Source organism: Muscardinus avellanarius, assembly GCF_963383645.1.
Source record: "Muscardinus avellanarius genome assembly, chromosome: 10".
Lineage (NCBI taxonomy): Eukaryota > Metazoa > Chordata > Mammalia > Rodentia > Gliridae > Muscardinus > Muscardinus avellanarius.
Genome location: NC_137796.1, coordinates 56640007 through 56662662, shown reverse-complemented (window position 1 = coordinate 56662662; position 22656 = coordinate 56640007). Strand labels below are relative to the sequence as shown.

Genomic DNA, 22656 nt, shown 5'->3' with positions numbered 1-22656 from the left:
TTTGAAGGCACTTAAGTGGGGAGAGGTGGACAGGGATCCTGGTAGAAACCAATATACTTCACCCAGACTCCAAGGCCCCTGGGAGATGGGGTTGGAGGTGACTCCCAGAGAAACAAGTGGTGTGGTTCCCCAGCCCAGGCTGATGGAAGGCTGGCGTGCTGGGGGAAAAGGGGAGATTGGCAATAGGAGGCGTTTTGGACGGGTTCTGGATCTTTCTTTCTTTCTTTCTTTCTTTCTTTCTTTCTTTCGTGTGTAGTACTGAAGATTGAAATTGAACTCAGGGATAGTCTATCTCTGACCATTTTTTTTTTTTTTGAAGCAGGGTCTCACTAAGTTGCTGAGGGCCTTGCTAAATTGCTAAGGCTGGTCTTGGACCTGCAATCCTCATGTTTCAGCCTCCCAAGACCTGAGATTACAGTTGTAAGCCACCATGCCCCGCTTTGGAGGGGTTCTGATTTGGCAAATGTAGGGGGGGGGTGTCTCTTGGCCCCAGAGATTCCCAGCCCCACCTCCTGGGCCCCCAGTGGCTAAGGCAGGTTGCTAAACTTAAGGCTGGGGTTCTTCCTCCTATCCTCTGGGCTTCTGGGAGAGCAGAGAACAGGCGGTGAGGGCCACTTCTGGAGGGCTGGGGTTGCAGGTAAACACAGCAGTAAGTAGAGGGGTCTGTCAGCAGTGAAGGCAGGCCCGCGTGCTCCTGTTGTCCTGGGAAACATCCTTCTAGCCTGCTACACTTTATTCCTCTGAGGCTTCACCCTGGGAAAGAGCTGAGAGAAGCCGACCTTCAGACAGACACCAGGAGCCCTTGCCCCTCATCCCAACAGCCACCCCCAAGGAGGTCTGCCTCCGTCCTCCTGAACCTTCCTGGTGGACTCCCCTAAATCATAATAGAGCACTGGGGTTCTTTGTTACCCCCAAACACAATATGGGGCCTTCTACTTAGTAGACTCCTGATGGAACAGTATATCATGTGTCCCCCAAACTCCACAGAAGAGCTGCTTGCCTGTCCTTACCTCTGGGGCTGGCTGGGGACCACCTCCATCTACCCCCAAATTAAAAGGATATTCTCTTGAAGAAATACAATGGAGCCCTCGATCAGATACCCTACTAGAATCTCCCCCAGTTCTAAAAAAACACCCTCCCTACCATGCCTAGAATAGTCAACTCTAACTTTCCCCATCACTAAGATGGGATTCTTCCTTACTCTCCCTCTGGATTAAACTCAAGGGCACTGAAATGAGGTTTTGCCTCCTGTCTCAGCCTCCAAATACAGAGATTTCAGGCATGTACCACCAAGCCCAGCATGCGCGCGCTCTTTCTCCCTCCCTCCCTCTTTTTATTTTATTTTTTGTGGTACTGAGGGTTGAATCCAGGGACATTCTATCTCAGAGCTAAATCCCCAACCCATTTTATCTTTTATTTGGAAACAGGGGTTCACTAAGTTGCTGAGAGCCTCAGGAAGTTGCCAAGGCCGGCTTCAAACCTGTGATCCTTCTGTTTCAGCCTCCCAAGTACTAGGATTACAGGCATGCACCACCACACCCGGCTCTTTTACTTTTTATTTTAGAACAGGATCTCACAAAATTGCTAGGGCTGGACTTGGACCTGTGATCCTCCTATTTCAGCCTCCCAAGTACTGGGATTACAGAAATATACTGCTAAGCCCAGACATTCACTTATTCATCTATCTATCTATCTATCTATCTATCTATCATTTGTGTGTTGGTGATGGGGTTCGAACCCCAGGGTATTCTACCTCTGAGCTACACCCTAGACCAGTTTTGTTTTATTTGGAAACAGGATCTCGCTAAGTTGCTGAGAGCCTAAATTGCTGAGGTTGGCTTCAAATCTGCCATCCTCCTGTCTCCGCCTATTGAATCCTGGGATTACAGGTGTGTGCACGATGCCTGGCCATTTCTTTCTTTTTTCGTGGCCCTGAGGATGGAACTCAGGCCCTAGCACATGCCAGACCAGTGTTCTACCACTGAGCTACACCACTTAGCCTCAAAATCGGTTCTTCTTTAAACTTACCATCCATATAATCAAGGATGCTGATTTTTTTGTAGCCGTGGGGATTTAGGCCTCCACATGCTAAACAGGCGTGCCACCACTGAGCCACACTCCCAGGCCAATAAAAAATATTTGGGCATGCCGGTTGTGTGGCCCATGCTTGTAATCCCAGCATTTGGGAGGCTGAGACAGGAGGATTGGGGTTCGCAGATAGCCTCAGCTACTACTTAGTGACGCCCTTTGCAACTCTGTGACACCCTGTTTCAAAATAAATAATAATAAAAAAATAGGGCTTGGGGTATAGCTCAGAGGTAGAATGCCCCTGGGTTCCATCCCCAATACCAAAAAAAAAAAAAAAAAAATTGGGGAATGAATCAACCAATAAGGTGGTACTCATGAGGACAGGACCAAACACCACCCCAGTAACTAGGCTTTTCCTCACCTCCCCCTATCTATAAAGGACTCTCCCTTGCCCCCTCCCCCCATAATGAACTCTTCCGGGCCCCATTCGTTCACCCTATATAATGGGCTGCGCCTCTCCCTCCTTCATTTCCTTGTGAGATCTACAGGGAGCTGCCACCAGGGGACGCCCCACAATCTCTCCCCTGGTGCTCACCCCAAAGTAGTTTCGGGGCACGTAGCCCTCCTGGCCGTGCAGTGCTGCCCACCACCAGTCGGTCTCCTCTGGCCCGTCCCTCCGCAGCACTGTGATGGACTCGCCCTCGCGGAAAGACAGCTCGTCCCCGAACTCGGCGCTGTAGTCCCAGAGCGCGTACACTGCCCCGCTGTGCATGAGTCCCATGCTCTGCTCCACATCTGAAACAGGCCGCGCGGAGGCGTGAGAACCCGGCCCAGGAGCCCCGCTGGACACCGGGACAGGCCCTGGGATTTGGCGCCTGCCAAGGAGGAGGGGTGAGCCACCTGCAAAGCTGCACTGCCCAGGTCTGGGGATGGGAGCCAGAGATGGAGATGAGGTGCCAGGCCTGGCAGCTCCTAGGGTCGAGGACATGAAGCTGGGCCAGCCCCTCCGTCTGGACGAGGTCAACGGTCCCCATCCCCCTCTTGTACACTGTTGAATTCCTACAGCCCATGGTACCTAACATCAACCTATGATACAAGTAGCCCCTCCAGGTGTGCAATTGAGACCCCAGGTGCAATCTGCACGGGTCCCCCCTATTTTCCCCTCCTACCCTGGAACCCGGTGATATAGTCTGGCCGCTGGAAAGACACGTTACAGCCTCAGATCTCCCTATAAAGAACCAGTCTCTAAGACCCTTCCCAGCAGCACGGCCTGCTCACCTGCCAGGCGTGTAGAACCAGAGTACAAAGCCCTGTGCCAGGCAGATGGTACAGTTGGAACCTCCAACTTCCCTCCCCACTGGTGAGGAAGCAGCTGAACTGTACGACCCCCCCCCACACACACACACACCATCCAGTTTGAATGGCACAGCCTGCGGGGCTCCCCTTCTCTGCAGAAGGGCTGCAGTCCCCCATCCCACTCCCACCCGCCCCGGGGCCCGTCCTCCCGCCCTGTCCTCTGTGATGCCGCCACAGGGCTGGCTCAGCACCCATCCTCCTTTCCCTAGGGGCGAGCGGAGCCCCAGCCCTGCGCGCACCTGCCAGGTAGGTGGCGCAGTCGGTGTAGCCCTCCCGGTAGGGGTCGCACTTCTCGATGGCGGTGGCGCCGTCGCTGAGCGTGGTGGCGAAGATGGCAGCGCCGTGCTGGACCAGTGCCGTGCAGATGGCGGTGTCGTTGCACGAAGCCGCGCAGTGCAGCGGTGTCCTAGGTGTGAGGGGCCCGTGAGAGGGGCGCCCGGCCCGGCCGGCCCCCCCACCCCCGCGGCCCGGGGCTCACCAGCCGTGGCTGTCCGGGGAGTTGACATTGGCGCCCGCGGCGATGAGGAAGTCCACGATGGGGTAGTTGGCGCCGCAGATGGCGTTGTGCAGGGCTGTGATGCCCTCCTCGTTGGGCTGGCTGGGGTCGTTCATCTGGGGGGCCCGGGGAGGGATAGCCTCAGCCTCCAGGCTCGCCGCCCGCGGGCCCGCACCGTCACCCCGCCTGGGCGGCCCTCCCTCCCTCACCTCCTTCACCGCCTGCTGCACCACGTCCAGCTCCCCGGTCAGCGCCGCGTCCAGCAGCAGCACCAGCGGGTTGAGCCGCGCGCGCCGGGCCTTGCGCGGGGAGCCCGCCTTCCGCAGCACCGAGCGCATCTCCTGCGGGGCGGCGGGGACTTGAGCGACTTGGATGGCTAGCACAGCACACCCATTGCCCAGCGTGGGATGGAGGCTTAAGGCCTGGGCGACAGTTGCCCCAGGTCATACCGACTGAGGTCGGGCTGGGATTCACACCCAGGGAGGAAGGTCCAGGGTGCCCTGGTTCTCCTAGGCTCTGGTTCCCCATAACAGTATAACTTTGGTTTTTTTGTTTTGTTTTGTTTGTGGTACTGGGGATGAAATCCAGGGGCATTTGTACCTTGGAGCTATATTTCCAGCCCTATTTTTATATTTTTTATTATTTATTTATTTTTGGTGGTACTGGGGTTTCTGGAAGCCCTTCTATCTCCGGGCTACACTCCCAGACCTATTTTATTTTTTTATTTTTTTATTTTTATTTTTTTGTGGTGGTACTGGGGTTCCTGGAAGCCCTTCTACCTCGGGGCTACACTCCCAGACCCATTTTTACATTTTTATTTGGAAACAGGGTCTCCTAAACCAGCGCACGCGCGGCTGGCTTCGAACCTGCGCGATCCTCCTGTCTCTGCCTCCCAAGCGCGGGGATTACAAGCGTGCGCCACCACGCCTGGCTCCCAGACCTATTTTAAAGGGTTGTTTGTTTGTTTGGCCAGCGGGGCTGGCTTCACACCTGCTAGATCCTTCTGTCTCCGCCTTCCAAGCCGGGGGATTACAACCGTGCGCCACCACGCCCGGCCCAGGCCTCTTTTTTTTATTCTTTATTTTTTTATTCTTATTTTTGGTGGTACTGGGGATGGAACTCAGGGGACTTCTACCTCTGGGCTACACTCCCAGACCTATTTTATATTTTTTATTTGGAAACAGGATCTCTTAGCTCAGCAGAGGCTGGCTTCAAACCTGCAAGATCCTCCTGTCTCAGCCTAAGCGCTGGGATTACAAGCGTGCGACACCATGCTGGCTATTTTTTTTTTTTAATTTTTGGGGTACTGAAAATGGAACCCAGGGGCATTCTACCTCCAAGCTATACCCCCAGCCCTATTATTATTATTATTACTTTTTGCGGGTCTGGGGATGGAACCCAGGGGCATTTGACCTCCAAGCTACACCCCCTGCCCTATTTTTTATTCTTTATTTTGAAACAGGGTCTCACTAAGTTGCAGAGGACCTCACTAAGTAGCTGAGGCTGTCCACACCATGATCCTCTGGTCTCAGCTTCCTGAATACTGGGATACGAGCGTGCGCCACCAGGCCCGGCTCCAGCCCTATTTTTTATTTTTAAACAGGGTCTAAGTTGTATTTGAGACTGAGACAGTAGGATTACGGTTCACAGCCAGCCTCAGGTACTTAGTGAGGCCCTTTGCAACTCAGTGAGACCCTGTTTCAAAATAAAGTCTAAAAAATAGGGCTGGGAGTGTAGCTCGGAGGTAGAATGCCCCTGGGTTCCATCCTCAATACTGAAAATAAAATAAAATAAAATAAAATAAAATAAAATTTGCTGGAAGTATAGCCCAGGGGTAGATTGCTCTTGGGTTCAATTCTCAGTAAAAATAAATAAATAAATAAATAAATAAATAAATAAATAAATAAATAAATAAAATAAAAAAATAAAAAATAACCCCGCCCCCAAAACAAACCCACACAAAACACTATTTTCATTTAGGCCACCATATTTTGGGGGTTCTTTGTCACAGCATGTGGACCCAGTTGCTAGCAAAGACAACCCAGTTTCCCTGTTTTACTTACCATGCTCTGTGGCTGTTCTGGTGGGCTGCTCTGGAGCGGGGCTGGGGGTGGTATAGGAGCTGGTGGGGCTGGAGCTGGGGGCCCTGCCCTGGCCTCAGATCCTTCAGTGATGGGGGCCAGCTCAGGCTCGGGTCCCCCAGGTCCTGGGCCACCATGACGATGGAAGAGGCGGCTGATGATCTGCTGGTACTGCTTTTTGTGGGTGGGGGGCAGGGCCACGGCGGGGCTCTGCTCCATGGAGCCCCTGCGTTTGAGGGGCCGAGGAATCTCTGCCAGTACTCGGGCCACCTCCTCCAGCTCCGGCACTGATTGTGCCTCAGGCGGCAGCGCTGGCTGCAGCCTCGTGGGGCTGAGGGGCCGAGTCACAGTGCCTTCATCTGCGTCGCCCGCCTCCAGCACCGGTGTCAGAAGCCCCTCTAGTTCTGGCTCAGGCTCCAGTTCAGCCGGGGATTTGAAGATGCCTAGCGGGAACAAGCGCCTCCATCAGAGGACGAGTCCTCAGGAAACCCCCAAGACTCCTAACAACTTCTGGGACCTGCATTCAGCACCTTATTTGCTGTGTGACCTCAGGGCAGTTTCTTGCCCTGTCTGGCCTACACCTTCCCTGGGCTGTGAATAATGTATAATTGTTTATACTTTTATTGCTGCGTTATAGTCCAGTATCATAATGAAACTCATAAGGATAGTGGCATACATGCTCGCAGCACTTGGTGGCTCTCCCCCAGCTCCCACCACCTCCCCCTTCCTCTTACAGGGCACTGAATCGACACTGGTGTTCTCACATATGTACACAATGGCGATTTTGTGTACACGGATCTTCCCTCCCCGCCCCCAATAATATATATCTCTCATTTACTGAGCACTTAGGATGTATGTAGCAGTTTTTGGAGGGGCACTGCGGGTGGAACTCATGGGCCTCCTACCTCCGTGATATACCCTCAGCCCTATTTTATTTTTTATTTGGAAACAGGGTCTTGCTAAGTTGCTGAGAGCCTCACTAAATTGAAGAGGCTGGCTTTGAACCTGTGATCCTCCTGTCTCAGCCTCCCAAGAACTGGGATCACAAGTGTGCATTATCAGGCCCCGTGTTCCCCCTACCTTCTGAAGTAGACAAGCTATCATCTCCATTTTATTGAAAGAAAGTCTGGGTTCCAGAGAGGGTGAGTGAGCTACCCACAGCCACACGGATGGCTGACTCCAGAGTCTGTACTCCTATCAACCACAGAAGACTTGATTTCTAAGATGCTAAGAAATTCCTCTCTTAATACCTCAGGCAGAAAACTCCTGCCGGGATCAGAGTGGTCCCTTCTTTCTGTCTTACTCTAGCAATGCTTCCAAAGCAGGTGGGAATAATAATAACTACTCTTTTATCTCTTATCTCCTAATCCCTGTCACAATCCTATAAAGTAGGTATTAATCACTCTTCATGGGTGGAAAAACAGTGGCTCATACAGGCTAGGTCATTTATCCTGAGTCACACAGCAAATTATTGGTAGAGAGAGGGGTAAGGCTTCTCTGCTTAACTCTACTGATCTCATACACACAGAAAAAAAAAAATAGTAATACCTAACATGTTAGCTATTGAGGGTTTTTTTTTAAAGATTAGATTTTGGGGGGGGGGCTGGGAATTGAAGCCACTGGCATTCTGCCTCTGAGCTAAAACCCTAGTCCCACTTTTTATTTATTTGTTTATTTATTTATTTATTTATTGCAGTTCTGGGGATGGAACCCAGGGGCATTTGACTTCCGAGCTATACCCCCTGCCCTATTTTTTTATTCTTTATTTTGAAACTGGGTCTCACTGAGTTGCAGAGGGCCTCCCTAAGTAGCTGAGGCTGTCCGCGAACCGCGATTCTCCAGTCTCAGCCTCCCAGATGCTGGGATTACAAGCGTGCGCCACCACGCCCAGCTCTAGTCCCACTTTTTAACTTTATTTTGAAACAGGGTCTCACTAGGTTGATGAGAGTCTCACTACTTGATAAGGCTGTCATTGAACCTGTGATCCTCCCGTCTCAGCCTCCCAGGTACTGAGATTTCAGGCAAATGTCACTACACCTGGCTTGATATTGTTATAATACCATATCCCAACAAGATAGGCTCAATCCATATGCAGCTTTCACACTCTAGGAAAGTGAGGCCCAGAGAGGTTAAATGACTTGCCCAGGTCACACAGCGTGGAAGCAGGCAGCCTGGCCTCAGGCCCATGTTTAACCACTGTGAATCCCTGGCTCCTGTGCAAATTTCTCAGCATACAGGGCCCAGCTCTTTGCATGGACAGAGCTGGAGAGAGGCTGGGCCGTGATGCTCCCGGAGCTGGTCCTTCCTTCACCCCCCTCGAGGACCCCCGAGCTCACTCACCTTCGCTTACAGGTGGCCATGTCTGCTGAGGAGGCTGGGGGGCTGGAGTCTGGGGCTGAGGCTGGGGCTGCATTTGGGGCTGGGGGACAGGCTGAGGTTGGGGAGGCATCTTAGGTGGGGGTGCTCGGGAGAAGATGGGGGACCCCGGGAGCGTGGCCCGGCCGGCCCCGTGCTCCCAGAAGGCATTCTGTAGCTTGAATATCATGCTGAGGGGGATGGGGCGCTGGCGTGGGGCGCCGCGGGGCTGGGGGCTGGAGGGGGGCATGGGAATGCGGCTGACGGGCTGCCAGCTGCGCGGCAAGGTGCCCGACGGCCCCGCCGAGCCCAGCGAGCGGCGGTAGGTGCCCACATCCGAACGCCGCTCGTTGGCCAGGGGCGAAACCTTGTAGTTGCGCGGCAGGGTGGCGCTGGTGAGGTTGTCCTGGGAAGAAGAGGCGCAGAAGAGGCTCAGGTGTGCGCAGGGAGGAGGGGGAGAGGAAGAGGGAGGGAAAACAATGCGGGTGGGGAGGAGGGTCCAGGAGGGATGGAAAAGCCAGGATAAAGAAGGCAAAGCAGGGGGGAGGGCGCAGAGAGGCCCGGGAGCACACCAAGAAGGGGAGACTGCCCGCCCCCTCCCCTAGGTCGGTAGCCCCTCACCTTGCCGGTGGCCCCCAGCCCGTCCAGGCTGCTCTCTCTCCAGGGCAACAGCTGCAGGCCGGGCGAAGCGGGTCGCGCAAAGATGTCCAGCCCTGGGGATGGGAGCCATTAAGCCGCGGGGGAGCACCTCCCCTCCAGGGCCCGCCCTCCCGGCCTCCAACACCCACGCTCATAGCTCGCGGTCTGGGAAGATTTCTTCTCGTACGCCACGTCGAGGTCCGACTCGTTCCAGGCTTTAGGGGGCCGCCGGCGCAGCGTCAGGTCGTCTGCGGGGTTTGTTTACCAGGAGGCTGTGAGAGGAGGCTGGGCCGGGCACCGCCTGCCCACGCCGGGGTCCCCCGGGCTCACCTTGCGCGCGCAGCGGCGGGGCGAAGGCGCTGCCGCCCGCGCCCAGCAGCGGGCTCCCGAAGGCGGGCGGCGCGTCGTAGGCTGCGGACGGCGGGCGCGGCGAGGGGCCGCGCTCGGGGAAGAAAGCCTGGGGCCCCTCGGCCAGGGGGCTGCCTCGGGGCGAGCCCGCGCGGCCCAGGAAGTCGTAGGGCGCGGGGCCGCCCTGCTGGCGGAGCGGGCCCGCGCCGGGCCGCGGGGAGGGCGCACGGCCCAGGGTGCTGGCCGCGCCGTCGAAGGCGCGGGGCCGGGGCGAGGGCGCGCGGTCCAGGCTGCCGTAGGCGTCGGGCTGCAGGTAGAGCGGGGTGCGCGGCGACGACGGCCGGCCCTTGGGGGACAGCGGGCTGTAGGGGTGCAGGGCCGGCGCACTCTCCGAGCGCCCGAACGAGGCGTCTGCGCTGTCGGGAGCTGCTTTTCGGGGGGACCCGCGGCTGCCGAAGGGATCGGGGACCGGGCTGGAGCTGTACCGGGACAGCTGTGGGAGGCGGGCGCGTTGGGGCCCATCAGTGGAGGGCTCGGTGCGGAAAACCAGCAAAAGTCAACAAAGGCCGGTCCAGAGGGGTGGGAGGGGGTCCGTGGGGCAGATTTAGGCACAGTGAACTCGGGTGAGGAGTGCTGGGGAAGGGCCCTAGGCTGAGGCTAGCCAGTCACTTAGGAAAGGCTCCTTTCCTTCTGGGGGTCCTGTTAGACGTCACCTCCCCGGACCCTCTCTCAAATGCCCTGAGTACCGCGCAACCTGCACCACCATACTTGGCAGTCTTGCCTGGAATCCGAGCCTCCGGTTGGGGGGGTGGAGAAAAGTTAGCTTGGTGGGGGGGGGGGTGTTGGGGGTAGGACAGGGACCAGGCTCACCCTAGGGGGGACTCCGGCCTGCGGGCCCGGAGGCGCTGGCGAGTCTGACCACAGTGACTCCAGCTGCTTGGTCAGTTCGTCCACCTTGGCCGCCGCCGTGTCCAGCTCCATCTGCTTAAGGTCCATGTGCTTCATGGCCAGCGCTGCTCGGGCGGGCGGGCGGGACCGTGAGGGGGTGCCTTCTGCCGGGGCCCCGCCCCGCCTGCCCCGCAGCCCCGCCCCAGCTCACACTGGAAGTTCAGGTCCAGAAGGTCCCGCGCGCTCTGGAACGCCTCGCTGTCCATGGTGCCGGCCAGGGCGGGGCGCCTGCGAGGTGGGGAGCCGGCTCAGACCCGCCCTCCGGGACGCCAGGCCCGGGGGGAGCCCGCCAGCGCCTTTACTCCCTTTCCTTCCGCTGGGAGCGCTTTGCCTTTCCACTCCCCCAGCTCGTGAACGTCAATTCCTTCAAAGACTAGACCACCATAGGCTACCTCTAAGTCCAAAGCCGTTTTAGAAGACTTTGAACAAATTCACTCTCGATATATGGCCCTTCTCCCTCTCTCTCTCTCTTCCTCTCCCTCTCCCCCCCCCACCCTCTCTCAACAAAATCACTCTCCATACATGGCCCTTTCCCATCTTTCTTCTCTCTTCTCTCTCTCTTTTGGCTGGGGATTGAACTCAGGTGTGCTCTACCTCTGACTGTACCCCACAGCCTCTTTCTTTTTTTTAATCTATTTGTTTTGGTGTTGGGGTTGAGCCCAGGGGCATTCTACCTCTAAGCTACAACCCAGCCTTTTTTTTTTTTTTTTTTTTTAGGTACTAGGGATGGGGCATTCTACCTTCGAGCTACACCCCCAGCCCTATTTCTTATCCTTTATTTTGGAACAGGGGGTCTCACTGAGTTGCAAAGGGCCTCACTAAGTAGCTAAGGCTGGCTGTGAACCCGGATCATCCTGTGTCAGCCTCCTAAATGCTGGGATTACAAGCGTGCGCCACCACGCCAGACAACCTAGCCCTTTTTATTTGAAATGAGGTATCACTAAGTTACCAAGTGATGGCCTGGAACCTGTGACCCTCCTGTTTTAGCATCCCAAGGAACCTGTGATCCTGTACTTCAGCCTCTCAAGAACTGAGATTACAGGCACCAACCAGGGCACCAGGGCTCCTGTCTTGGAGCTCTTGTTTTTTTTTTTTTTTTTTTTTTTTTTTGTTTTTAAACTGGGGATTAAGCTCAAGGGCATTTGACCTCTGAGCTACATGACCAACTCTATTTTATTTTTATTTGGAAATGGGTCACACTAAGTTGATGAGAGTCTCACTACTTGCTGAGGCTGTCCTCCAACCTGCGATCTTCCTATCTTAGCCTCCTATATACTGGATTACAAGTGTGTGCCACCACGCCTGGCTACTTATTTATTTATTTTTGCAGTACTGGGAATTGAACCCAGGGGCATTCTACTTCTAAGACACACCCCCAGCCCTATATTGTGTGTGTGTGTGTGTGTGTGTGTGGTACTGGGGGTGGAACCCAGGGGCTTTTCTACCTCCAGGCTATACTCCCAGACCTATTTTATACTTTATTTTTTTTAATTATATATATGCCGGGCCTGGTGGCGCACGCTTGTAATCCCCACACTTGGGAGGCTGAGACGGGAGGATCGCACAGGTTCGAAGCCAGCCTCAGCTACTTACTGAGACTCTCAGCAACTTAGTAAGACCCTGTTTCCAAATAAAGTATAAAATAGGTCTGGGAGTATAGCCCGGAGTTAGAAAAGACCCTGGGTTCCACCCCCAGGACCACCCAAAAGAAAAAAAAAATTATATATATCTTTAGAAACAGGGTCTCACTAAGTAGCTGAGGCTGGCTTCAAACCTGTGCAATTCTCCTGTCTCAGCCTCCTAAGTGCTGGGCTTACAAACTTGGGCCACCACATCTGGCTCCTATTTTTATTTTTTATTTTTTTTGTGGTACTGGGGGTGGAACCCAGAGGCTTTCTACCTCCAGGCTATACTCCCAGACCCATTTTATATTTTATTTGGAAACAGGGTTTCACTAAGTAGCTGAGGCTGGCTTCGAACCTGCGTGATCCTCCTGTCTCAGCCTCCCAAGTGCGGGGATTACAAGCGTGCGCCACCATGCCCCGGCTTGGCTCCTATTTTTTTGTTCTTTATTTTGAAACAGAGTCTCAGTTCCGGGGGGCCTCACTAAATGGCTGAGGCTGGCTGCAAACCTGCGATTCTCCCATCTCAGCCTCCCAAGTACTGGGATTATAAGAGTGCGCCACCGAACCGGGCTTATTTTTTTTATTTTGAAACAGAGTCCCACTAAGTTGCTCAGAGCCTCATTAAGTTGCTGAGGCTGGCTTTGAACCTGCGATCTTCCTATCTCAGCCTCTCAAGTACTGGGAAAACAGGTGTGTGTCGCCACGCCCAGTGAAGTATTTTTTAAAATAACAGTTGTGTCACCTACCGTGTCCCAGAGCACATGATGTAAGAAAAACAACCACCTGAATTGTGGGGCCACTGCTTCCTAGAATGGTGTGCCAAGTGCATCACACTCAAGACCTCAATCTCGTGGTCAAAGCCCCCTTAGTGGGCAAAAAAGTGAGACTCAGCTACATCTGCTCAAGGTCACCCTGCAAGATGTCCAAGTAGTGAGCTTCGCGCTAGATCTAAGTTGCTCTTCTGCGGGCTTTCCACCACCCCAGGGATCCCAGAGGGCAGCAACCACCAGCCTCCTCTCCCCAGAGTCCTGGCTCACAATGACCCTTTGTAGGAGCGGGTACAGGGGAGGTGGCCAGGCCAGCCGTGGCCAGCAGCCCAATGGGAGAGAGCTGGGCCACAGGAACCGGTCAAGCCAGCACCATCCCCATCCCCATGGCAGCCGCCACGCCCGCGGGCCCTGTCACCAACCTGCTGCTCTGACCTCTTAGCTTTGGCCACACGGGCGTGGGCAGCAGGGCGGGCCGGGGCATGTTCACATCGGCCTCTGTCTGGGAAGCCGCGGGAACAGGACCTGTTGGCGTTGGCAGCTCGTTTGGGTGTACAGGGGTTGTGTAACCCTGGGCAACGAGTCTTCTCCACTCTTGGGGCCTCAGTTTCCCCACAGTGAAAAGGAGAGGCACACACTTTTGAGAAGCCTCTTCACTAAGAGGTCTCCATTCTGAACCTTTTTTTTTTTTTTTTTTTTTGGTGGTACTGGGGTTCCTGGAAGCCCTTCTACCTCTGGGCTACAATCCCAGGCCTATTTTTACATTTTTATTTGGAAACAGGGTCTCCTAAGCCAGCACGCGCGGCTGGCTTCGAACCTGCGCGATCCTCCTGTCTCTGCCTCCCAAGCGCGGGGATTACAAGCGTGCGCCACCACGCGCGGCCCATTCTGAACTTTTAAGGACCTTGCTTGAGACTGTAGACCCTGAACCCCTTGGCTTGACAGCCTATCATTGGAAAGTTCTAAATCTAAGACTCTATCTTTGGATAGTCTAAAATTCTATAACTTTGGTTAGCCCAGAATTTTCCTGCTCTCTCTCTCTCTCTCTCTCTCTCTCTCTCTCTCTCTCTCTCTCTCTCTCTTTTCCCCCCAAATCTTGGGGTGGAACCCAGGGCATTCGATCTCAAGGTACAAGCCCTGCCCTATTATTTATTTATTTATTTATTTATTTATTTATGTGTGTGTATGTGTGTGTGTGTCTGGGGATGGAACTCAGGAGCGTTCGACCTCTGAGCTACACCCCCTGCCCCTGTTTTCTATTCTTTATTTTGAAACCGGGTCTCACTAAATTGCAGAGGGCCCCACTAAGCAGCTGAGGCTGTCCGTGAACCACAATCCTCTCTCTGGTCTCAGCCTCCCCAGTGCTGGGATTACAAGCGCGCGCCACCACGCCCGGCTCCTGCTCCACTTTGTGTCTACCCCAGGACTGCACTATCCTGAAAGTTAGAGCAGGGCACAAGCATAAATAGGGGCCGGATATGGTGGTGCACACTTGTAATCCTGGTGACTACAGGATTGAGGCTAGTCTCAACAACTTATTGAGACCTTCATCCACTTAGGACGATCCTCATCAATTTAGCGAGACCCTTAGCAACTTAGCAAAACCTTCCGCAACTTAGGGAAACTCTCAGCAACTTGGCAAGACCCTGTTTCAAGATAAAAAAAAAAAATAAGCCAGGCACAGTGGCACATGCTTGTAATCCCAGCACTTGGGAGGCTGGGACAGGAGGACCACAGATTCAAGGATAGTCTCAGCAAGTAGTGAGACTCTCATCGACCTAATGAGACCCTGTTTCCAAATTAAAACAAATAGGTCTGGGGACAGAGCCCGGAGGTAGAATACCCCTAGGTTCAATCCCCAGCACCACACAAAAAAATTTAAGAATAAAAAATAAATAAAAATATAAGCCAGGGGTGGTGGCACACACCTATAATCACAGTACTTGGGAGGCTAAGATGGGAGGATCACAGGTTCAAGGTGATCTGCAGCAACTCCGTGAGGTCCCTCAGCAATTTAGTGAGACAAGTGGGCGTGGTGGTGCACGCTTGTAATCCCAGCATTGGGGGGGTAGGGGCTGAGACACAAGGATCGCGGTTTGCAGACAGCCTCGGCTTCTTAGTGAGGCCCTCTGCAGCTTAGTGCGACCCTGTTTCAAAATAAAGAAAAACAAGCCGGGCGTGGCGGCGCACGCTTGTCATCCCCGCGCTTGGAAGGCGGAGACAGGAGGATCGCGCAAGTTCTAAGCCAGCCGCGCTGGAGTAAGAGACCCTGTTTCAAAAATATAAAATAGGTCTGGGAGTGTAGCCCGGAGGTAGAAGGGCTTCCAGGAACCCCAGTACCACACACACAAAATAAATAAATCAAAATAAAGAAAGAAAGAAAGAAAGGAAGGAAGAAAAACAATAGAGCAGGGGGTATAGTTTGGGGGTCAAATGCCCCTGGGTTCCATCCCCATACCCGCAATAAATAAATAAATAAATAAATAAATAAATAAATATAGGGTTGAAGGTAGAACTTGGAGATAAAATGCCTCTGGGTTCAACCTTGAGCACCAAAAAGTAAAAAAATAAAATAGGGAGCCGGGCGTGTAGGTGGCACACACCAGTAACCTCAGTATTTGGGAGGCTGAGACAGCAGGATCACAGGTTTAGGACAGCCTCGGTAACTTAGCGAGACTCTCGCAACCTGGCAAGACCCTGTTTCAAAACAAAAAAAATCTGGGGGTATGGCCCAGAGGTAGAACACCAGAACACCCCTGGGTCTAATCCCCAGTGAGAGAGAGAGAGAGAGAGAGAGAGAGAGAGAGAGAGAGGAATTGAAATAGGAAGCTGGACCCCTGGGAGTTCAATTATGGCAGGATCACTATCAGACCCTGACCAGAGCGCCTGAGTTTCCTAATCTGTAAAATGCTGGAGATACACAATAGTTCACCCCAGTGCACTATCGTGAGGATCCGACGGGCCTGAAAGTGCAGAAGGAATTCAGGGCTCTGAGAATTGAAGCCTCAGAAAGTGAAAACTACAGGAATAAAAACTCAGGGCTCTTAGAATCTCAGAGATACACAGGGAATAAAATGCACTAGGGACTGAACTCAGGGGCATTTTATTTCTCTCTCTCTCTCTCTCTCTCTGTGTGTGTGTGTGGTACTGGGGGTGGAACCTAGGGGTATTCTTCTACCTCTGAGCTACACACCCAGCCCTACTTTTTCTTTTTCTTTATTTGGAAACAGGATTTAACTCCGTTGTAAAGGACCTAAGTAGCTGAGGCTGGCTGTGAACTGTGATTCTCCTTTCTAAGCCTCCAGAATGCTGGGATTACAAGCAGTGCACCTCCACACCTGGCTTTTCCTTCTTTCTTTCTTTCTTTCTTTCTTTTTTGGAGTACTGGGGATGGAACCCAAGGGCATTCTACTTCTGAGCTACACCCCCCAGGCCTATTATTTATTTTTCTATTTTTCTATTTTTTTCAGTACTGGGAGTGGAACCCAGGGGTATTCTACCTTCAAACTACACTCTCAGCCCTATTTTTTATTCTTTATTTTGAAACAGGAGCTCACTGAGTTGCAGAGGGCCTCACTTAGTAGCTAAGGCTGGCCACGAACTGCGATCCTCCTGTCTCAGCCTCCCAAATGCTGGGATTATGAGGGTGCATCACCACGTTCGGAACTATTTCAAAATAAAAAATAAAATAGGATGAGGGTGTAACTCAGAATTCAAATACCCCTGGGTTCAATTTTCCAGGTACCATGAAAATAAGTAGATAATAAGCCGGGCGTGGTGGCACACGCTTGTAATCCCAGCATCTGGGAGGCTGAGACCTGGTGGATCGCGGTTCGCAGACAGCCTCAGCTACTTAGTGAGGCCCTCTGCAACTCAGTGAGACCCTGTTTCAAAATAAAGAATAAAAAATTGGGCAGGGGGTGTAGCTCGGAGGTCAAATGCCCCTGGGTTCCACCCCCAGACCCGCAAAAATAGATAAAATAAAATGGGGCTGGGGGTATGCCTGGAGGTAGAATGACTCTAGGTTCAATTCCCAGTACACACACACACACACACGCGCGCGCATTCTATGTGGCCTCCAGTGTAGCTTTTTAGCAATAAGCGGTTCTTTTGCAGCTTGGAACCTGCAATCTCCTGTCTCAGCTTCCGGATCCCCAAAAGCCTGCGAGTCCCTGGCTGGTGGGAGTCGGGACCGCCAGGGGGCGCCCGCTCACGGCCCGATCCCGGGGCGGCGGGGGAAAGCGCCTGAGCTCAGGCCCCGGGAATGTGCGGCGAGCCCGGGCAGGTGCGCACCTCCCGAGGCAGGGGAGCGGGCCGGGCGGGGCGCGAGGGCGGGGCACGGGGTGGCGCGGCCAGGTCTCAGTTCCCAGGCTCCTGGACTGCCCTCCGCCCCCAGATCTTCTGCCCTGGGCTCCCCTCCAACTCCAGCTCCTGTCCACACCCAGATGTCCTCCCCTGGGTTCCCCTGTTCGCCCCACCCCTAGCCGGCCTTTTCTGCAGCCTAGCCAAGTTCTTTGGGGTTAAAGATCCTATGGGCTTCCTAGAGGAGTCATCCCGCAGTGGGAACCGGGTCAGGGAGCCAGCATGGGCTGGGAACACCCAGGATGGAATTCTCCAGCTTCAACAAGTCGCACTGTGGACGGGAGAGGCCCCACCTTCTTCTGGACTTGGTTTTCTTTTTTGTTCCCTGTGTGGACCTGTAGAATGGGCTTGGGACTTCCCCTCTCTAAGCCTCTACCCCTGGCTAGTTATTTAGGTTCTCTGGACCTCGGCTTCCTTGGGTGTATAATAGAGGTATTAACATCTTCATCTCAAAGGGGTGTGAGGACTGGGTAACCTAGTTTGTGTACTTAGAATAGCACTGTACACAAAATAAAGCTCACACATCTTGGGTTTTTAATCACCAGCTTTCTTGGTTCATTAAGATAGCACAAAGCTAGGCATGGTGGCGCATGCCTGCAATCCTAGTACTTTGGAGGCTGAGACAGAAGAATCACAGGTTCCAGGCCAGCCCCAGCAACTTAGTGAGACCCTGTTTCAAATTTTTAAAAAGCTACGCATGGTGGCACATGCTTATAATACCAGTACTTAGGAGGCTGAGATAGGAGGATCACAGGTTTGTGGACAGCCTCAGCAAGTAGTGAGATTATCATCAACCCAAAGAGACCCTGTTTCCAAATAAGAAATAATATCGGGCTGAGGGTGTAGCTCAAAGGTAAAATGCCGCTGGGTTCGATCCCCAGTACCACCAAAAATAAATAAATAAAAATAACTGGGTGAAGTGATGTACACTTGTAATCCCAGTACTTGGGAGGCTGAGACAGGAGGATCACAGGTTCACGGCCAGCCTTAGCTACATGAGGCTCTCTGCAACTTAGTGAGACCTTGTTTAAAAAATAAAGAATAAAAAAATAGGGCTGGGGGGTGTGACTTAAGAGGTAGGATGCACCTGGGTTCAATCCCCAATACCACAAAATAAAATAAAGCCAGGTATGGTGGTGTACCTTCCAATCCTAGTACTTGGGAAGTTGAAACTGGAGGATGACAGTTTCAAGCTGTGGCCAGCCTCAGTTACTTAGGCCCTCTGCAATTTAGTGAGACCCTGTTTCAAAATAAAAACAGTGGACATGGTGGCGCACCCCTGTAATCCCAGTACTTGGGAGGCTGAGACAGAAGGATCACAGGTTCGTGGGCAGCCTCGGTTACTTAGTTAGGCCCCCTGCAACTTAGACCCTGTTTCAAATAAAAGAATAAAAAATGGGGCTGGGGGTATAGCTCAAGAGGTAGAATGTCCATGAGTTCAATCCCCAGTAATGTAAAAATAAATAAATAAATAAATAAATAAACAAAAATAAAGAGATAAGTTTGGGAGTATAGCTCAGAGGTCGAATGCCCCTGAGTATCTCAGTACCAAAAAATAAATAAATAATAAATATATAAATAACACTGGCTGAGGATGTAAGTCAGTGGCAGAGCAGTTGCCTAGCATGCTTGCATGTCTGAGGTCCTGGGTTCCATCTCCAGCACACAGAAAAAGAAAAAAGGGAAGAAAAAAAAAGATAATCCAGGAGGCGGAACAAGAGCTGAAAACTCAAAGTAATTTTCTCTGCAAAGGGCCCTTTAAACTCTGAAATTTGTTACTATTATTATTATTATTATTATCATTATTATTATTATTAGTGCACTGGAGAATGAACCCAGGGCTATTCTACCTCTGATCTACATCTCAGCCCTATTTTATTTTGAAACAAGGTTTCACTAGGTTGCTGACTATCTCATTAAACTGCTGAGGCTGGCTTCAAATCTGCTATCCTCCTTTCTCAGACTCCCAAATACCGGGATTACAAGTGTGTAGCACCCTACCAAGAAGACTCTGAAATTCTAAAAGCCCTTGGGTTCAATCCCCAGCACCATGAAAACGAATCAATCAATCAATAAAAATAAAAGTCCTGAGGTTTTATTTTTCTTCTTTCTTTGGTGGTACTGGGGGTAGAACCCAGGGGCTTTCTACCTCCGGACTATACTCCCAGACCTATTTTATATTATTTGGCAACAGGGTCTCACATTGCTGAGAGCCTCACTAAGTAGCTGAGGCTGGCTTCGAACCCGTGCAATCCTCCTGTCTCAGCCTCCCAAGATCGGGGATTACAAGCGTGCGCCACCACACCCAGCAAGTCCATTGAGTTTTTATGCTAGAGTGCTCAGCCTCCTGGGCCTTTGGGTTTCAGAGCCCTAAATTCTCCCTGTACCTTTCTTTCTTGTCTGTCTGTCTGTCTGTCTGTCTCTCTGCAGTACTGGGGCTGGAACCCAGGGGCATTCTACCTTCGAGCTACACCTCCAGCCCTCTATTTTTATTCTTCTTCTTCTTTTTTTTTTTTTTTTGGTGGTACTGGGGTTCCTGGAAGCCCTTCTACCTCCGGGCTACACTCCCAGACCTATTTTTACATTTTTATTTGGAAACAGGGTCTCCTAAGCCAGCGCGCGCGGCTGGCTTCGAACCTGCGTGATCCTCCTGTCTCTGCCTCCCAAGCGCGGGGATTACAAGCGTGCGCCACCACGCCCGACATTTATTCTTTATTTTGAAACAGGGTCTCACTGAGTTGCAAAGAGTCTTTCTTTCTTTCTCATACTGAGGATTGAACCCGGAGTTCTAACTCTGACCTATACCCCAGCCCCATTTAATTTTTTTATTTTGAAACAAGGTCTCACAGCCGTGTGTGGTGGCACATGCTTGTAATCCCAGTACCTGAGAGTCTAAGACAGGGGGATCACAGGTTCCAGGACAGCCTCAGCAAGTAGTGAAACTCTCAGCAACCTAGGAAGATCCCGTTTCAAAATAAAAACTAAGCTGGGCATGGTGGCGCACACTTGTAATCCCAGCATCTTGAGAGGCTGAGACAGTTGGATCGTGGTTTGGGGCCAGCCTCAGCTACTTAGTGAGGCTCTTTGCATCTCAGACCCTATTTCAAAAAAATGAAAAATAAGTGCCGGGTGTGGTGGCGCTTGGGAGGCTGAGACAGGAGGATTGCTTGGGTTCAAAGCCAGCCTCAGCTACTTAGTGAGGCTCTCGGCAACTTAGTGAGACCCTGTTTCCAAATAAAATAGAAAAAGGTCTGAGAGTATAGCCTGGAGGTAGAAAGCCTCTAAGTTCCACCCCCAGTACCACAAAAAAAAAAAAAAAGAATAAAAAATAGGGCTGGGGGTAGAGCTCAGAGATAGAATGTCCTGGGTTCCATCCCCAGTACTGCAAAAATAAATAAATAAGTAAATAAACAAATAAAATAAAAACTAAAACAAGGGGGTAGAGTGTAGCTCAGGGTTAGAATGCTCCTGTGCTCAACCCCTATTACCACAAAAAAAGGAAAGAAAGAACAAAAGAAAGAAAGGAAAAAACAGAAGAGGAAGGAAGAAAGAAAAACAAAAAGAAACAGTCTCACTAGTTGCTGAGAGCCTTGTTTAAGTTGATGAGGCTGGTCATGAATCTGCATCCCTCCTGTCTCAGCCTCCCCAAAACTGGAATCACACGCATGCCCCACACACCCGGCTCTCCCTGTACATTTCTGAGTTCTGGCCAATGATAGTTCCTAGTAACTTGGGGACTAGAGCAGGGAGAGTCCTAGAAGATTCCAGATAGAATCTGACAAAGTGTAGGCGCTGTCTGCTCAGTTTCCCCACTAGCAGGGAGGTGTCTGTCTGCCTGCCTCAGTTTCCCCACTAGTAGGAAGGAGTCCTTCCCTGGGGTCAGCAAATCTCGTTAAAGGTAGAACTTGCAGGTCCCACCTTTGGGCTGTCGCCTGAGACTTCTCTAGACAATGGAATCCATCTTGTCCAGGGGCCAGACCTGAGCCTGGCATGGCACGAACCCTGGTTTGGCAGCCACAGTTATTATTTTTAATTTCGTTTCAAGCTGTCACTAAATGCCTTCAAGCCCAGACATTAGCAAACACCCCTCTCAGGTCGATTCACCCATTGTCCCCCTCCCTGCTTAATCCCCCCACATGACACGGGGTGGAGAGGAAGGAGAGGAACAGAGGGAGGTGCCTGCCTGCCCCTGCCCTCCCCCAGCCTCAAGGACAGACACCTCCAGAATTAGCCTCTACCCCTCCCTTATCTCTGGCAAAACCACAGGTCAGACAGTGGAGTGAAGGGGACATTTCTTCAGGGTCAGGGCGAGGAGCCCCAGGAAGGTTAGTTTAAAAAATCCCATGGCATCCCTCCCCCACCCCCAGGGCTGCCAGAAGAGGGAGAGGTCAAATCTTGACCCACCCCCCACCCTGCTCTGCTGCCTCGGTCACCTGTAAGCCTCAGCTCACCCCTTCCTCCAGGTAATGTGTAAGTGCCTGGCCACACAAGCCTCCCAGAATCCAACCCCAGCACTCTAGACCAACTTCTGCAAACTCCAGCAATCTACCCTCGTCGGGCAATAGGCAGCTCCCACCTCCGCTAGGGGGCGCCCTGGGGGTGAATGCCCCTCCTCTGGTCAGGCAGGTCTGACTCTCGGGTTAATGACATGTTGGGGTTCGCTCAGCGGCACAGAGGAGGTTGGAGAGCTGCCCCGGTTTTCTTGTACCCTGCCCCCACCCTAGCGCCGGAGATTATTGGGGGGAGGGCGGGACACAGCCTCCGGAGTGCCTCGGGTTCTGCTCTATTTGAGACTCAGGTTCCACTATCCTAGCCCCACCCTTAATTCAGCTCGAAAACCTAGTGGGAAAAGCAGCTGGTGGACGACAGAGTGACCCCCCCATTCCAGAGCCCCACCGTCCGAGCCTCCCATTTCTGTCTCAGATTCAGGGATCCGAGACCCCAATACTTCCCAAAGACGCAGACTTCCGAGAGCCCCCAAGATTGAGGAACTCTCCGCCTCCCACGTCTCCCCGGAATCAAGGGTTCTGAGCCCTCCATTCCAAAAACTCGGGCACCCGAGCCCCCTCTTCTTGCACCCAGTAAATCAGCCATCCGAGTTCTCTCTTTCCCGGGACCCTGGCGTCTGCGCACCCGAAATCCTGCCCCGGGACCCAGCGTCCAAAGTCCCCTCCCAGACTTCCCAGGGACGCGGTGTCGGGCTCCCCCAGGGCTGCTGGGCCCCAAGGGGGTGAAACTCACGGGTCGGTGGTAGATCCTGGCTCCGGGGGTCTTCCTCCGGCTCCGGCTCCGGCTGCGGGGAGCGGAGGACGGGGCGGGGCTGGCACCGGGAACAGGTTAGACGACGTGACTCGGGATGCAGGGAGGCGGGTCCCGCCAGGGAGGGGGAGCCGAGGTCGCCCCGAGCACCTTGGGACTTGTAGTCCCGGAGGGGCAGGACAGAGAGTGAGCGAGACATTCCCATTTCGAGTCACCCTAAATCCATTTCACAGACAGGAAGAGCCGGGACCTGAAGCCGAGGGCGACCTCGCCGGCGATATTCGGTACCACCGAGACTCGCTCCTGAGGATGCGGCAGACGGCCCCTGAGCCGTGCCCCGCCCCTCCAGGCTCAGTTTCCCCTTCCCGAGTGGAGATTTGGATGTCACCACC

The 22656-nt window shown here is 52.9% G+C and overlaps 1 protein-coding gene across 1 annotated transcript; it reads right to left on the bottom strand.

Moving 5' to 3' along the window:
- Nucleotides 1–725: 725 nt before the first annotated feature.
- Nucleotides 726–22370, bottom strand: PPP1R13L (protein phosphatase 1 regulatory subunit 13 like; the record flags this gene model as incomplete). The annotated part of the gene is made up of 13 exons (XM_080702087.1): nt 22247–22370; nt 10403–10479; nt 10174–10316; nt 9286–9796; nt 9105–9203; nt 8938–9029; nt 8302–8722; nt 5944–6404; nt 4090–4221; nt 3863–3996; nt 3624–3790; nt 2624–2823; nt 726–764 (listed from the first exon to the last, which is right to left on the bottom strand). Exons 2-13 carry the CDS (start codon nt 10455–10457, stop codon nt 726–728), a joined length of 2454 nt encoding a protein of 817 aa, XP_080558213.1. The 5' UTR covers nt 10458–10479; nt 22247–22370.
- Nucleotides 22371–22656: the final 286 nt, after the last annotated feature.